Raw genomic sequence first — 17,219 nt, 5'->3', positions numbered from 1 at the left:
CCATGATGAGGATCATTGTGGAAGGTTATTTGTAGATATTTATGTAGATAATTACATCTCCTGTGTAATTTTGTAAATAAATCAAGGTTCACTTTTGATGCATTTTTGAAGTTTTGCAAATAAATTGGCTTTGTTCTAAAAAGCACGGTCTTAATAAAATCCCTGTGTTCTGAATGAAATTAGCCATTCCAGATACGTTTAACCTGACCACACATGGTGGCATTGTGCCGGCATTGGCCTTGGGGGGTGAGACTTATGCAAAGGCAGATATTGAGCCGGGAGTTCTGGAATCCTCGGCCCTCCTGCCACTGCTTCCCTCGGATCCAGCCTTTGGATGCCCCCTTCTAGAATGAGTACAGAGCTTCTGGCTACTTTGTTGTGTTCTGGTGGGGACTCTGGCTTGAGCTGTGTTCTTTTCTCCCTTTATCTCCCCACCACAGACTACTGTTTTCCAAAGTGAAGTTGGAGTCGCTGTGCCGGGGCCCGGATGAGGCGCTGCTCACTTGTAAGCACATGCTACAGATTTGGAAATCCTGCTACAATCTTACCAATCCCAGGTAAGAGGCCAGCGGCGGCACCTGTTGTGCGTGGTTTTTGCATAGCCCCTGCCCCTCAGTCCATCCCCGATTGGCATTTAGCAGAACAAATTCTCCACCCCTGTGCACCCCTGGGCCCCCGGGAGCCACAGGTAAGAGCAGTGGAGCCTCACACATCGCATTTTTAAGCAGGTTTTCTCTTAGTGTCTGATGAAATCTCCAAATCGTGGGCTTCTTATGCTTTTGTTGCCACGGTGGCCCTCTAGGCTCACTTCCAGTTGGTCTCCATCTGATTTCTCTCAGCCAGCCATTTGTGTAATTCCCTTTGACGAGTCTTTATCTTTCTGGCGATTTATGGATAGACTAGTCAATTATATATTCCAGATGGGGTTCTCACAGTAATATTTTAAAAAGACCTGCATAGACAACAGGCCACATGCTACTAAGGAGAGTAGAAATTGATTTGACATGATAAAGTGTCATTTTCAAAAAGTTAAAATCATGACTCAAACAAATATAAAAGATTAGCACATATAAAACATAAAAGATTAGCACATATGAAAGATTTTACATACCTCCTTAACTAATGAGGGAAGCAGTAAAATGTTAAGACCCATTCAAAGAAGAATTTGAAAAACAGATTTGCTGAAATGAATTTGCAAATAAATATAAAAACAATAATATTCTATAGAACAATGAAATACATTGTTTGGGGTTATCTTTTCTACGAGGTGGACATTGATTGTATCTCGACCAGACAAAATTAATAGGTTTTCTACTGGCCAACTCTGCCCCACAGAGATGTGAAAGGGCCCAGCCAGTCGGAGTCAGTCAAAGGTGCCCACCCTGCAGAGGCAGATAATCTGGGGAAGGTCCACTAGTCAACTCCCAGCATGTCCCCGAGAAACACCATCTTCAAGTCTTGAGCAGTGTTTCCCGGCATGTGTCTAGATTATGAAGTGTGCCCTGACCTGTGAAGGAAGTGATTTAATGAAAAGAGACCTCACAATTCAGGTGAATTCAAACAACTGCTCAAACACTCAGAATATTTTTCGAGTTCGCAACAAGATGTATGGACAGCCCACATTCTTCTCTTAAGAGTCAAGAGCCTAAAAATGTATAAGTCAAATTGTAAATGTGTTCAAGGGCGTGGCCTACCCAGTCCAGCCCAGCAGGAGGCGGGCAGGTGGGCTGGTGAGTCGCTGCGGGGCGGGAGGAAAGGTGGGGTGGGGTTAGGGACGCAGCAGGGTGCTGGTGGGGTTCCGTGTGAGATCTTGTTTGACAAGTTTCTGCCATTAGAAAAATATATATTCAAAATCAGAGCGCTGTTGAGGTGATGGGTCCTGATGAGCTGATATGAGCCAGAGTTGAGACCACAAGCCCCGTGGGCGGTGTGGCTAGAAGATGGGGGAGCCTGGCCGGGAGCCCCCACCCTTGCAGAGCCCAAGCCACAAGAATTACACGAGAGTCCCCTTCCTAACCGTAGCCTGTGGCACGTTACCAGGCCCACGGGGCCCATCTTCCTCTTGGTGAAAAGCTAATCGTGAAACTGGCCTCTTCCCTTTTGTGGGTATGTTCTGGAGATAAAGATCATTTTAATTTTTTTAAAAAATTCTGCTTTTCTAAGTCTGTAGGCAGAAAGAGGAAATGTCCATATTTATATCCCCCAAAGTCCCCACTCCCAGACGCAGCAGGATTTGAGGGAGGGTCTTTGCCGTGAGCCCAGCTACAGGCGATACTCCCCGAGCTGGCTGCTTCCTACTGGAGCACATCCCTTTTGTCTGTACCCCCTTTAGAAGTGAGAAAATAAATCCATCAGCTTTCCCGTTGCCAGTTTTCTCTCAGTTCTCCACACCTCTCCCACCTCCCCACATTTCTTCCCACTTAGCAACCAAGAGCATTGCATGTGAGGAGAAGAAAAAATAGCAGAATTGGAAAGCTTTTTAAAAACACTTAACCAAATGCCTGGGCTGTGTCCGTACTTGCTCGGCTCCCTGAAGGATCCTTCAGGGCCAGGCAGGGGGGGACCCTGGCTCCGGGCACAGAGTCTGGCGGGGGGTGGGGGTGGGTGGAGGACGCATCAGCTCCACGGAACTGCTGCCTCCAGCTACTCCCAAAGCCTCGAGGTGGGGGGAGGGGCTGGCAGTCCAGCAGCCCCTTACTAAGGAGTTTCCTGTTTGTTTTTTTAACTCTGTTTTCTCTGGGATATAAATAAATGTTTCTCCCGTAGCCCTCACCAGTGTGCAAATTTAGACATCCTCCCCAGTATGGTCGGGGAGGGCGTGACCCTGGCAGTAGAATAAAGCAGAAGAGGGGAGGGCAGTGTCTTGACGGGGACAGCATACCCCGCAGTTCTCCAGATAAGGGCGGCTCGGGGGCCCAGCAGCCTCAAGTCGGGTCACGCGGGGTTTTAGAAGAGTATAGAAACGCATGCACAAGTGGGTGAGAAGCAGCCCTGCTTAATAAAAGACGCGAAAACTGAGCAGAAAGCATGCTGGCAGGGGGCGGTTGCTTTCCAGCTGGAGAAGGTCCTCCCTGACTTCCGGGCTCAGGCGCCCGTGTTTCTAAGTGTGCTCAGCTGTGAGGGACCTGTGCTCACCCTCCCAGGGCGTCCCACTGCTCGCCACCCCCAAGAGCCCCACCCAGGGGCTGGCACAGGCCTCCAGAGCGGTGGGACAAGGGGGCGCAGAAGAAGACACGGGCAGTAACAGGGCCACACGCAGATGAGACCTCGCTTCCTGTTCTCTGCGACCCGTCCGTCCTCTTCACTCTTGCTTGAAGGAGCACCACCCTCTGGGCCAGTCGCTGAATGGAGCCTTAGGCCAGAGAGCGGTCCCCGCAGGCTGAGAACGCTTCTCCTGCTGTGAGCAAAGGGTGGGTGGCGTTCTCCTGAGTGTACGTTTGGCAAGGTGTTGGTCACTTCAGAAGCCTGGGTTTATTTCCTGAGGCCTGCAGTTTTGTGTGCCTTTAGGACAGAAATCCGCCTCCGTTTCATCTTCTCTCCTGCTGAAGTGCACAGCTCCCTCAGCTCTTGTCCATGTTGACTTGGCCACTTAAGACAGTGTGACTTCTGGCCAGGGCCTCGCCAGACGGTCCAGCGCTTCAGCAAGGGATGCTCTACCTTCTCTGTGCCAGCACCGTGCTAAGCTGTTTATACGTATGTTCTCCTCAACCCCTGCCTCAGCCTTGCAAGAAAGCTACTGTGCTTTCCACTTCATAGAAAATAAAAGTGAAGCTACACTTCACTTTTATTAAAGAGCTTGCCCTAGTTTTCTCAATTAAACAACTAGTAGAGCTATTATTCAAGCCCAGGGCTGCCGAACATCAAAGCTCTCTCCATCACCCATCCTGCCTCTCTGAATTGACAACCAGCTTTTTTTCCTTTATTTTTATGTTTTATTATTAACTACTTCTTCCCCCTCTTGTCACGCCCACTTAGACCATCTCCATCATGTAGCCGTATGATCGGAAGAAAAGTTTTTCTTCCCAAGTCCCATTTCAACCACATTAACGAATAGCATATAAACATTTTTTTAAAAGACAGTTTATTTGCTCTAACCTCAGTTGGAAATTGGAAACCCCTTTTTTTTTTTTTTTTTTTTTTTTTTGGCTGTACGCGGGCCTCTCACTGTTGTGGCCTCTCCCATTGCAGAGCACAGGCTCCGGACGCGCAGGCTCAGCGGCCATGGCTCACAGGCCCAGCCGCTCTGCGGCATGTGGGATCCTCTCAGACTGGGGCACGAACCTGCGTCCCCTGCATCGGCAGGCGGACCCTCAACCACTGCACCACCAGGGAAGCCCCGGAAACCCCATTTCACGCTAGTAGTCATCCATATTTTGGTGGAACTTTTCTTTTTACAGAGTGTGCTCTCATTCGTCTTCAAAGTAGCCCCATAAAATGGGCAAATGTCGTGTTCCATCAGACCCATTTTACCGATGAGAAAATTGAGTTTGGGAATGTTGAGAACTTGCCTTGATTCATGTAATCTAGGCTTAAGTTGCCTGGGAAATGTTCTGGTTTCCTATCCAAGGCCCCTCTATTACATCAGTATTTATTGTGTGCCAGGCACTGTCTCAGAGCTGGGAAAGGACAAAGCTGTGACAATGACCCCAGGGTTCTGGCTCCCAGTCCACCATCAGCTTGCCTCTTGTGTTTAATCTCTGTGTAGCTGCGTTAGAGGATTTCCAAGAGAAGCTTCCAGTTTCCAGGATAACTTAACCATCAGTACAGTATACTCTGGATTTTCAGTCCTTATTCAAGGGAATAGAAATTACCTGGATGTGTACATCTACGTATGTGGATCTCTGCAGCGTATGTGCGGTGGATTTGGGGTTCCTTCCAGTTTCCTTCCCCTAAACCCTTTACTAACACCGCTGACCAGGAATGGTTTTCCTTTCCTGCCTGTCATCCTCCTTCGGAGGTGGTCCTGGCACCTAAGGGCCAGGCAGAGAAGAGGTGAGGTGACTGAGCTGTAGGGGGAGGTGGTCCACGGAGGTGCCCAAGCAGATGTGTCCCAGAGGGAGAGAGGAAGGCTTGCGGGGGAGAGGCTGTCCAGAATGAGAGAGCGAGGCCGGGCCTCCCCCTGCCCTTTCTTCCACATCCTGTGGATCATGGCAAAGGCAAATTCTGCACCATATAAACAAAGAACTAAAACGTGCTTAAAGCATCCAGCAAAATTCTCAGTCAGTCACAACAGTCAGAGTGGAAATGAAAGCATCTCCATTGTGAATAGTTATTTGTTGCTATATAAGCAACAGATACTATGGAGATAAACTAAGGAATGTAACCAAATACTGTTTCTCAGCTGGTGGTAGGGAAATAGGTCCTGTGTCCCTATCATTGGCTGAGGTTCATAAGTTAAAATCTTTGTTTTAGTTGGGGTTTATAACATCTGGAGTAGGAGGTCCTTAACTCAGCTTCTCCATACCTACCGTTGCACCAGACAGCTGGGCATAAGTTGTCTCCAGAAGTCAGCCAGCCTTGTTAACCCCAGATGCATGTTTGGAGGCATGGTATTTATAAGGACACCTGGCGTGTGTCCAGAAGTTACAATTCTTCTGAATGTTGTGTCTCCATGACCTCAGTGCAGCCTGACACACTTCTGTGTGGGAAAACAATCCTTATCCTCACCTCACAAGGAAGTCACTGAGGCACAGAGAAGGGGGCCTTGCTCAAAGTGACCTACCATTAGTGAGAGATGTGGGATAAGAACCCAGATCTGGTTGGTTCCAGGACCCAGCATGACATGCAGCAGCCAACCCTGTGCTCTGATACTTGGTGAAATGAGAAGCCTGGAGGATTGTGGCTGAACCAGACATCTCCCATCCACTTACTGTGATTTGGTCCACTGAAAACCCAGGCAGATCCTTCCTTGGCAATTCCAAGACCTCATTGTGTGTCCTGGAATCCCCAAGGTGATGAAAAACTTCACTGTATTTTGAGATAAGATCTTCCGAAAAACTCCTAAGTGGGGAGCCATTGCAACATTCAGATAATTACCTCTTTGTAATATTTTTGTAGTATTTTTTGTAATATTTATATTAAAAATACATGCATGAATAGATCAATGCTAGAAATATTCAGTTGCTAATGTGATTAATGCAAATTTGCATGTACTTTTATGCTGTCTTCTGCTCAGAGACATTTACTGTTTCTCAGTCATGGAAATAATTAATAGAACAGATTCCAAAAAGCATGTATCCAGTGATGTCATAAGTATAGGCTGACAAACCAGTCTGTACTGAAGCAAGTTTCCTTCTGTTTCCTGTGGATTTCTCTAACTACATCACTGGACGTGGAAATTGCAGCCTGCAAACCATATTAAGTTTCATAGCAAATCTTGTTTGTACCACTTTTAGCAACAGCTGCATAGAGGAAGGAAATTGTGTCCCTTTATTGTGGAATTTGAACTTCTTAACGAAAAAAATCATTTGTAGAGCCCCCAGATTGGGGGAAAAAAAATGGATTCAAAGAAAAGCATTAAAGGCTCAAAGCTCAAGAGACAGATATGCATCTTTTGATAGAATACCATGATAGAGGAAAAAAGAATGCAATTGTTGAATCGTTTTTACTTACAAGTTTCTTAGAATTAAAAAAAAAAGTCTTTCTGAGCCAAGGGCCCTTAACGGTGTTTCATTCCCCTTAGTCCCGATGTGGTCTCCCACGTGACTCGCCCAAGGAGTGGGGCTGATCCCGTTACTATATGCAGGAGCAGCCTGGAGGGGGGGCTTCAGTGCCGGAAGCTCATGAGAAGCACCGGCCTGGAGGCTGCTGCCAAAACGCGACTGTGTTCTCTCCAAGGCCCAGCCTTCCCAGCTCGGGAACACTGGAAGGGGGCTGTAGCTGCCACTCTGCCAGCACCGAGCTCAGTGTAGGGCCTCACACCTCCTCTCTCTTGTCTATTAAATAGAGGTATCAACCACGCCATTTATCTTAAAGGCTTGTTCTTAGGACACAAACGAGGCGGTGGCTGTGATCACCCTTTGAAAAGGAAGGGCCAGTGGTTCCTGAATTTGGCTATGCATTAGAACCATCTGGGGAGCTTTGAAAACCAGAAATTCTGATTTATTTGGTCTGGGGCAGGACCCAGGCATCAGTGGCTTTTAGAGATGCCCTGGGTGATTTTTCTGTGCAGCCAGGGCTTAGATGCACTGGTGTAGAGCATTGGTTCCTAAAGACAGCTCGAGGATGATGTGTTTATGGGCTTGATGAGCCTGAGACTTACCAGCACAGAATGCTCATCAGTTTCCCCCACAGGGTGGATGGAGAACGTGGCTCGAAGTTCTCATTTTTGTGTCTAACAATGACACAAAAGAGACGAAAATCAGCTTGGGTCTCTGCGCGCGGTTTAAGTCGCGTTTGTGATACGGATCCTGAAAGGAATCCCAGCCCAGGCCGGGCGGGGAAGCAGGATGGCCGGTGATGAGTGGAAAGGTGCTGAAGAAGCTCAAAAAATGCACAGAAGGTTTTGCTGCATTTCAGGAGTCGGGATTGGTTGACTCTGTTTCCTTCCCCTGCCCACCCTTCAAATGACTGACATTTGTAGCTGTGTTTTGCAGTGATTCTGGACGTGGGAGCAGCCTCTTAGATAGAACCATTGCTGACAGACGACAGCTTAATACAATTACTTTGCCAGACTTCAGCGATCCCGAGACAGGTGAGAATAAAAAGCCAGAGGGGCCGAAATGGTGTCAACCAGAAGGGACATGGGGCCTGGCCCCAAACCGCGCGGGATGAAGACCATCAGGGCCTGGGGTGGGAAGCAGTCCTCACCCAAATAGGCTAAACTCTCACCTGAGGTGCATTTTCTCCAGTGTCTTTTTTCAAGTGTTTGTTCACAGTGGGGGAAGTAATATTACTTGCCCAACACAGCTCTTTGAAATCTTTCTATTTTTCCCCTTGCTCTTGGAGCTGAAAATTTGAAACTAAAATTAGACTGTTCCCATCCCCATCAAGCTTCCCCTCTGCTTTTCTGTTTCTTTCTCTTTCTTTAGATTTCAGACCTTGCTAAAATCAAGCTTTTGGTTTCTAATCAGTTGCACATATGAACTCACACAACCCCACAAAAAACCCTGCAGGGAGAGGCAGGTGGGTTTAGAGCTTCTGAATCTACTGACCCCACGAGGAAGCCTGTGGCACTTACTGCCTCGGAGCAGATATTTACACCTCAGTTATCATTTGTGTTTCCACAGTTGCCTAAGTACAGAGCGGTAAAGATACCTCTGTAATCTCCAGAACTCCAAACAAGTAACTTTAGTAGTAATACTGACCTTTCAGTGGCAATTCGGAGGACTCGACAGACCCACAAAATGTAAAGAAATCCACGGCGCTTTGAGCCTCAGGGGTAGTTCCAGAGCATCATTTGGAAGCTGGTTTTGTTGCTTCTCCCGCCACCCCAGAGGGCCCTGGGTCAGGCTGAATCGCTGTCTGGATACGCCTTGTCTTCTGTGGGTTGATTTCATGAAAGGAGCCTCCGGGTCTTTCTCCTGCACGGTGCCAGGTCCCGGCTCCTGACCAAGCCCCTCCAAAGAGCCAGAGAGCAGCCCTGAGGCGTGCACAGCCATCCTTGGAAAATCTCTCCCCAGGTGGCAACGGGAGCCGGGTGTGGTACTCACCCGAGCCCGTCCTCACAGCTGCCTGCCTTCCTGTGCCAGTCTCCCTTTTACCAAATTCAGAGTCGGCAGAAGAAGCCTGATCCCAGGGCTCTGGGGCTCCTAGGTCAAAAGAGTGTTGGGCATTGGAAGCAGCATGAATTATAAATTAGCGCAGTTTAACCAGGCTTGCAGCCACTGCTCAAAATGCAGGCCAGCTAGGCCACAGAGAAACTCGCCCCTGGAGTAGCCTGGCCCCTGGGTGGAGGGGCAGTCATTGGTGGGCTTAGACGGCGAACCAGGCAGTCTCTGACCTGGGATGGCACGGCAGAGTTCTGCTCATGGTCCAGACCTGCTAGAGGGACGTGTGTAGCCCCCCCTCGCTGCAGGAAAGGAAAGGTCAGGCTGTCAGGACTTAGCCACTGAGAGGTGAGGCTCGGACCCCGGGGAGAGAAGAGAGGGAGGTAACATCACTACAGCTGGCTCACAGCTGCTGTGGCTGCCCAGGGTCAGCTTCCCCTTCTCCCCTACCCCCAGGACCCTGCGAGGACACTCATACTACATTCAGACCCCCTTCCCCTCCAGCTGATCGGGGAATTTAACTTCCCCTGAGGTCTGAGACTTGCATCCACATCACATTAAAAACAGACAGTGGGGGAAAATGAGTGAGGCCCTTGGGATTCATTCTCCCCTTTGCCCCTTGGGACCTTTTCCCCAGAGCCTCCAGGAGGCTCCCACTTCAAGTTAAACATCAGGTGCCGTAGCTTCCAGCCGAGGCGTGTCTCCGTGGCAGAGTTGGGGGTCGCTGCCCCTTGTCCGTAGTGGACACTGCTCTCCCTCACTCTGGAGCCTGGGGGGTTGGAGTCTGGATCACTGGGGCAGGTGCCCTTGGACAACAGGACAAAACCACAGCCTCCCAGGCGCTGGCCAGTGACCAGCTTATTGTGTTGGTGTGGTTGTATGTCCACACGACGCCCTCCAAGACTCCTCTCACCGGCCCTGCCCCCACAGCCCCAAATCGTTGCTTTTCACACCACCAGTTACTTACCCAGGAGGCCAGGAGTCAGAGAAACAGAAGGCCATGTTAGCAGGCCTTATCAGGTGCAGACTGATTATAAATGATGGTAAAACATTCTGAAGTGATCGTTTAAATCAGAGAGACTTAAAAATTAGGAAGGCTCGCCTCTAAATGGAAAAGATGCCTCCATCTTGATTAATAAAGCCCAGGTTTATATAGTTCAGCCCGTGGGTGGTCGCAGGAGGGCAGCGGCTCTTATTAGTGCATCAGTGGGGACTGCCTGTCTCGTGAACGACCCACAGATTTGGTTCAAACTCTGATTCCGAAGGTTCCATAGAGATGTTTTGCTTCCATCCCTGCCCTTCCATCTTGCCTTTCCCTAAAGATAACCATTTTTTATTAGCTTTTTGTTTACCCTCCCATGCAGATAAGATTAGATCTGATTTCCCATGTCCCTTGACTTGAAAATAGCATACCATATGCTATTTTCCACCATACGTGCACCATACGTGCTACACAGCCCCTGTGACGTGTCCCTTTACACATGCCCTGAGGATTCCTCTGCATCTGTTTGGGAGAACGTCCTCAGGCTTCTGCAGTGCTTCTCTGCTTTTCGAAATGCATCCGACAAAGAGCACAGCCGGCAAAGACGTGTGGCCAAAGCTGAGGTGACCTGCCACGGTTGTGATACTGCCAATTCTGAGTCACCCAATGTGCAGTAGACTCCTCTGTGAAGCCACAGGCCCTCTTGGATTGTTGTTTTTGTCTTCCAGAACTAAAATTTATTTCCTTTTTTAAAAAATTTTCTACTGTGGAAAAATTTCAAGTATACCAAAATAGAAATACTCGTATAATGAATCCCCATGTACCTACCACCAGCCCTCAACAATTCCTATTCTTTTTTCCTGTATCTCTGCTGTCCCACACTTAGTTTTTGTGGACTATTTTGAGGCAGATCTCAGACATCATATTTTGCCTGTTAAAATTTCAGTGTATATGTCAAACAGATAAGAGCTCAGTTATAAAAATATAACCGAGATACCATTATTATACATCTGGGTCATTATAAAGTACAGGCTCAGTGTTCTTGATTTTGGAAAGTGAATAATTAACTGGGGTATGGTTTTCCACCTCTGAAATTGTCCATATGCAGATCTGTGCTATAACATAAGGGGAACCCATGTCTAGAAGCTTTGGACTAGCTGAGTCCACTGCGGCTAAAGAGTGGACATTGGTTTTATTAAATGGATGTGGCAGACTGAAAAAAAACCCTTAAAGAATATGCTTTCCCTTCTAATATCACCTCTGGGTCCCCTTCCCCCCACCTCTGTCATCCAGTAGGTCCTAGCCACCAAGAGAGAGGAATCAAATGGGGTGACAGTCATTTAACTTTGAAGCTTTGAATCATTGTCTTTTCTTCAGAATAAGTTAGTTCCTTAAATAGAGGAGGAAAAAGAATTCTTTTTCTTCCTTTTGCCTTCAAAACAGGATGTGGAGTAAGGAGATTTATCTTTAATCATTGGTAGATATTACCAGACACCGATTGGTAGTAATGATTCTTTTACCTTGAAAATTTGATCCATTTTGTCTGGGAAAAATTTTAATTTGTCACTGCAGTGGTTCTCCCTACTGCTGTGTATCTCTCCAGCTGAAGACATGGAAGTGACAGTAATAGATTCCTTTTCAAAGTGCCCGGCCAGTGGACCCAACCGTAGACCAGCTTAGCAAGCTTAGACTCCATTGTCACGATTCGGGGACCTGACCCATTGTTGCACCTCAGTATCTGCACCTAGAAAGACCTTAGTTTTCAAGTAAACTTTATATAAGTGCTTCTCATAAAAAACAAATCAGGGAAAAGTCAAGTTCTAATCCTTTCCAATTGAAAAGCAAATAGTTTCTTTTCCTCCAGAATGTCCTGGGTATTCTAGGTTAAAGAGGTATTATTTTCAATGGATCATACTGCTGAATCTGTGCCCAGGTAAATGAGATGTTTTTATGCCGTGGTGTTGTTGCAGAACAATTAAATAACCAGTGGAAAAAACAGCAAATTTGTTTTCTTCGAAAAGCACTTGTATTCTCTTGTCAAGTAGAGGAATGATTGTGTATTACATGACCTCATTTTCTTTGCAGCTTATGTGAGTATATTAAAAGCCAGTTTATTTTTTTTCTTTGTGTTTCTAAAGTTTTTTTGCCTTTATCCTTTTTTTTTTCTCTTTCACTTTTTTAGTGTCAGATTCCTCCTCCTCCTCTTCTCTTTCAAGAACCGAATCTTCTCTCCACCTGTTTGTATCTTCTCATCTTCATTCTCATCCCAAACCCGATACCTTTGTGTGGCCCCCGGCAGCTCATTCAGTCAGTGACCCAGGTCCCCGCCAGGAACCCTCTCTGTGTAAACATGGTTTATGGTTTTTTTCCTTTCTTGTTAGATCTGCTTCATTTGGCTGATGTTTTATTTTCTGATAATCTTCCTAACTGATAAGCTGGATCGGAAACTCCATCAAATTTACCTGAGAGAAAATCTTGCTAGTTTGAAAATCCAAAAACTCTGCGGGCAGAAGGAGACCTTGGTGCCCAAGTTCCAACCTCCCTTTTAAAAAGTAAAGGAAATCTGTTTAGAGCAGAATCAATAGAAGCTTCTCTGGAACATCGCTTCTAGTTCTTGGGGACTTCTGTGCTTTCCTGGAGTTGATATAAATTCATACAGATCTCATTTTTTAAAAAGACAAATGAGAACATTTTGCAAATAATAATTTACTCCTAATTATTTCTGGTTTTCAGTTTAGAAATTAATTCAACAACTATATAGTAATCAAGGTAGTATTCTAAAGATATCGGTCATATGCCTTTTAAGTATGTGGTCCTCAAACCTGACTGTGCGTTAAAATCACCCAGAGAGCTTTGAAAACTGCAGATTCTCTGGGCCCTACCTCCGGAGCTTATGATTCAGGAGGCCTGAGGTGGGGCCCAAGAATCTGGATTTATAAAATACCTTCTTATGATCCCGATGCCAGTGGGTTGCGTACTACATTTTGAAAAACAATGCTATAAATTGTTTTCTGTTTGCAAGGAAGGAAAATGTAGGGCTTGTGTCATGAAACTATGCAGGGAAATTGAACAGTATCTTAATCTAATCTTGATTTTAAATAATAGGGAAATTTGAAAGTCTGTTTTAGGGTGTTCAGGGACCTGTCAATGGAAAAAAAAAAAAGATCCCTGTATTGAAATGAGACACTGGTTGATAAAGCCCTTAAACGGCACCTAAATATGGATCTCACCAGGAGATCCACCCTTGTCCTTCCACTCATTTATTTAATGTTCACTTTACCCGCAACACGGCCAGAAAATTTCATCTCTATGTCCATGATTTAAAAGGGCTTATCTTTGTTCCAAACACTCAGTTATATGCTAAACAAAAGCTCATAAGGGGAGCTGCTGCCAGAAAGAACTACTTTCCCTAATGCGCTTATCTTTCTGATGGCAACCTGCTGTGTTTGTGTTAAACACACACACACACACACACACACACACACACAGTCGGGCAGAAAGGAGACTATGATCTAAAATAAATAATTCAAACCAAGAAACACTCTGACCTTACTTATCTGCATATTAAGTGTTCTGAACTCAGCCTCAACGGCAATCCCAGTTTTATGAAATGGAAGATGAAGATAAAATGTACAAACTGCTCCTGTTGTATTTAATCCACTTCTTAAAATAGACATTTTCCCTTTAATATGATGCCTACGGGCAATTGCCAACTTTGTTTTTTTCTGCTTTGGTTTTTCCAGAAAAAAATTGTTTATTCCATTGACTTTTGCCCAGTTTTTTGGGGTCTTAAAATGGGATCTTACTGTTCCAGAATAATGTTAGATGTTCCCACTGCCCCACCCTTTCTCGTTTGCACGGTGAACCCACCTACCTCCACACCCTGCCAGTAGTTATCTTGTTGCATCCCAAGGAGCCCTGTGTCCCTTTAAACCTCTGAAGATTGAAGTCCAGACTCTTCTGGTGGGGCACCTTATATCAGATTAATTAGCAAATTGTTAGGGCGATGAGCACCCACTGGGCTTTCTGCTGAACGTAATATGTACCAAGCAGGTGCTCAGTTGTTTATTCTCTGTGAAGCTCTGAGTCATCTTCCATCCTTAGGGAGTGCATAGCCAGTAACCAGGTGTTTTAAGTAAGACTGTTCCCCTCCCCGCCGCCCCATAAATACAACATTTAGTTAGAGAAGGGAAAACATAACATACATTGCTAATAAATGTAGAATTTCTTGATTAAAAGTATAATGAATTTGAATCCCAAACTCTTTCCCTTAGGACACATAGCCAAGACCTGAAGTTTTATGAATTTCTCCCTCCAATCCTTTACTTCACAGGATTGAAAGCTAGCCCAACCCTACAAACTGTTGGAATCATGATTAGAGTTAACGTGTGGAAAGATCTGAAAACTGCTTGTTTGATTATTTTTCCCTTCCCTTTGGAATTTCCTGCCCTGGAAACAAAACACATTACATGAATTGGTCAGCTTTCATGTGCTGAGTGAACATTTAAATGTGGAGGGGAATGCCCAGTTGGCCTTTCTTTGCTTTAAAAAACAAAAAAAAAGAAAAAATCATTGTTAGTGGAAAAACATAGGTCACTCTTGAATTGAAATCTGATTCCAGACAGCCAGACTTACAGTTGGAAGGTTATTAGAACTCCATTTGCTTTTTTAGCCTTAATTTTGATTTTTCAAATGTTTGTTTCTTGGTTTTAATTTTTGGTTTGATTTGTTGTTCCAAGGCAACTCTCCAGAAGTATACTTTCATGGTTTTCCCTCCCTTTTTTCAGTTAGTAAGTAGTTTACCAATCTCTCTGTGAACTTTTCTGAGGGTCTCCGGAATCACGCTGACCCCACCATGCAGTGTGTGTTGTGGCCGTTGATCAGGAATGTTGAGATGGCTTGGACCTGAAGCTGCCACCCGCTTGCTCACCCCTCCCGCTGGGGCCCAGCTCTCCCAGTCTCTCTAATGCTTTCTGCAGCTCGGGTGTAAACACTGAGGAGGCACCACTTGTCTGGGAAGGACTACAGAAGAAGGCATTGCAGGAAAAATGCCCAAGTAGAGGCGCGCTGTGGCTTGGCCAGCAACCCCACGGGGGCTGATCAAAAGTGTGAGATGTCCAGCCTCCCCAGTGCGGCTCATCTGTAAATCTGGGGTAGACGGAACTAGTTGAATCTTAAAATTCCTTTCCAGTTCAACCATTATGGCTCATAGAAAACAATTCTAATAATTCGTTTTCCTAAAATAAGCTAATCAGACATCATAAAACTTAAACTACTTCTACCAGAATTTAAAGCAGACTAAGCAATTCCCTTTAAATATGTTAAAGTGAGGCTTGACATATGTATACAAGGGACTTAACTATTTCCATAAAAACAGCTCCAAGTCTCTCGAGGGTCAGGAAACCTGGGTTCAGGGGCCAGTTCTGCAGAGGAATCCGGGCAACTCATTTAACCTTCCTGGCCTTAGCTTCCTCATCTGTAAAGGTCTTAGTTGACTGATTATTCTGTTCACACACACCTTTGGGGTTTGCCGGTAGCTGATCCTGATTTCAAGCCTCTGCCAGGTGCCTTTCTCCCCGAGTTGCAGCCCGGACTCTGTGGCCTCCAGAGGGCAGTGACCGGCCAGGTGGGGAGAGCCGGACTCGAACGCGGCCGCCAGGACCCCCACCCCCACCCCGCGCGCTGCCCTCACTCCTGAGACCTGAGGGCCCCAGGCGCCCCCAGCAGTGAGCGCCCCAGCAGTCATCATTCTGGAGAGAAGCGTGGGTTGAGGTTTTATTCTTCTCCCCAAGAACGTGCTGACCTTGGGTGCACAGCGTCATTTTTCATATCACCGATTCTGGGGAAACTGCTGCTGTCTTTAGGAACCAGGACTAGAGAATAGACATTAACGAGAAAACATACCTCTCAAACGAAGTAAGGTGAGAAGTAAAGCCAAGGTAGTAGTTTTGTCTCCTTCCACTGTGGCTGGCATTTTATGATTGACTTCGCATTTTTCTAACATTCAAAAACATCTGTCATGATCAGGAAGTGACTAGTCAGGTGGTGAATTTCACCCTCTGCTACTGCTTAATAGAATAAAGTCATTTTTGTCACCTATATGTGAAAAAAAAAATCACTCTAGTGATGACCCCACTGCTTTCGAGGAGTGGCAGCTTAAAAAATTCAGCCCTAATGATTCAAGTATAAACCTTTTCTTGCCATTTTAATTAAATTAAAATTAATTCTCCTTAAGTAGTTCTGGGGTGTCTTTCTTTAAACAAGGTCGGATGGAATTTTAGGAGATGGACAAGTCAATAATACATGGCACCCGGGGAGAAGTTGAGCATGTGACCAGCAGTTAGACTACGGCCTGAGCCTGGGAGGCTTCTCCCATCGGCTGCATCAGAGACCAAAGCCTTTCCCAGGCGGAAGGACACTTCATTCCAGAGACACGGCCTCATGGCTACGCACTGGGGAGGGTTTGAGGAGGTGGGTAGCCTCTGCCCGGTGTAGTCCTCCGGAAGGTGCTGTCTCCGCCCAGAGCCGTCTCTCGGCTCACCCCCACAGCGGGCCTCTCCCTGCATGTGCACCGCTTAGCTCCGCCAGCCCCCATCAGCAGCACGCAGGCCAGCCCCGCATGCCCACTGGTGACCACATACCCCTGCCTTAGGGGGCTCCTTCCCTAAAGCTTCCCCTGGAAAGGACTTTCCCCTTTCAAGAGAAGGCACATCCTGTCAGGTTTCAACTGTGCCTGATATTCTGTTAAAGTCATTTGGAAATTGTGATCTCGTCTTGGGACCATGGGTTGGCTGTCCAGATTTCCTTGGCTATCTTAACCTCCTTTTTCACTCCGTGAAAAAAGGAAAGTATCTACTAGAATGACCCCCAGAGCTATTTATCGGCAGGACCCACAACCAAGAGGCCCCACAGTCGGTGGGAGTTGGATAGACCCAGCAGTGGCCCCTATATCCGCCCCAGCCCCGCGGCCTCATCACGTGGGTGGACATGCTGTGTAGAGGGCAGGGGGCAGCCCTCGAGGGATCAGAATGTGGAAGGGAGATCTCTGACAGCGTGCTGTGAAGAGCCCACCACCCCCAGATCAGCCTCCTCGAGAGGCAGGACCGCCTCCAGCAAACATAGGAATTGTCCTCACCCGGGGTTGGCAGGGTGGGGAGTGGAGGAAAATGGCTCATGTTTTCAAGGTACGGAGAAAACTATGCCTAATTTGAGTGCTGAAGTGAGAGCGGACGCTCGTATCTCTCCTCCCGCCTCAGAAAAGAAGAGACAGTCATCACTGTCTCCTCGGGTCCAAGGACGTTCGGGTTAGAGCACAGGGGCCAGGTGTGAGGTCACTGGGCTGCCAGCAGTCCGCAGTGTTGCACTGATTTACGCTCAAGCCCTATCTTGAGAAACAGGCATCCTTTTCCCGTTAAAAACGAAAAATTTTAAGCAACGCTCTCGGGCAGAATGCTTAGTCATTCAGATCGTTGTTTAGTTTGCAGGGTCTTTAAGAAGGGGGGCTGCGCTTTTCTTTAATTCTTTCATTG

The 17,219-nt window shown here is 46.7% G+C and overlaps 1 protein-coding gene across 4 annotated transcripts in view; it reads left to right on the top strand.

The window, feature by feature from the left end:
• The window catches only part of TTC7B (tetratricopeptide repeat domain 7B), a gene marked incomplete at both ends in the record, with an annotated part of 240,931 nt that overhangs the window by 173,955 nt on the left and 49,757 nt on the right, over positions 1–17,219 (top strand). For 2 of the 4 annotated variants that reach the window (XM_079699318.1, XM_079699319.1), the window contains 2 exons: positions 441–557; positions 7,596–7,693. In XM_079699318.1, the coding sequence (XP_079555444.1) occupies positions 441–557; positions 7,596–7,693 (215 nt within the window). Of the gene's footprint in view, positions 1–440; positions 558–7,595; positions 7,694–11,872; positions 12,035–14,429; positions 14,481–17,219 lie in introns of all 4 variants that reach the window. The other 2 variants (XM_079699316.1, XM_079699317.1) reach the window with 2 other exon arrangements.

This window comes from Hyperoodon ampullatus (assembly GCF_949752795.1).
Source record: "Hyperoodon ampullatus genome assembly, chromosome: 3".
In the NCBI taxonomy this organism is placed as follows: Eukaryota; Metazoa; Chordata; class Mammalia; order Artiodactyla; family Ziphiidae; genus Hyperoodon; species Hyperoodon ampullatus.
The sequence above is the reverse complement of the archived record's forward strand: the minus strand, read 5'-3'. Positions and strand labels throughout refer to the sequence as shown.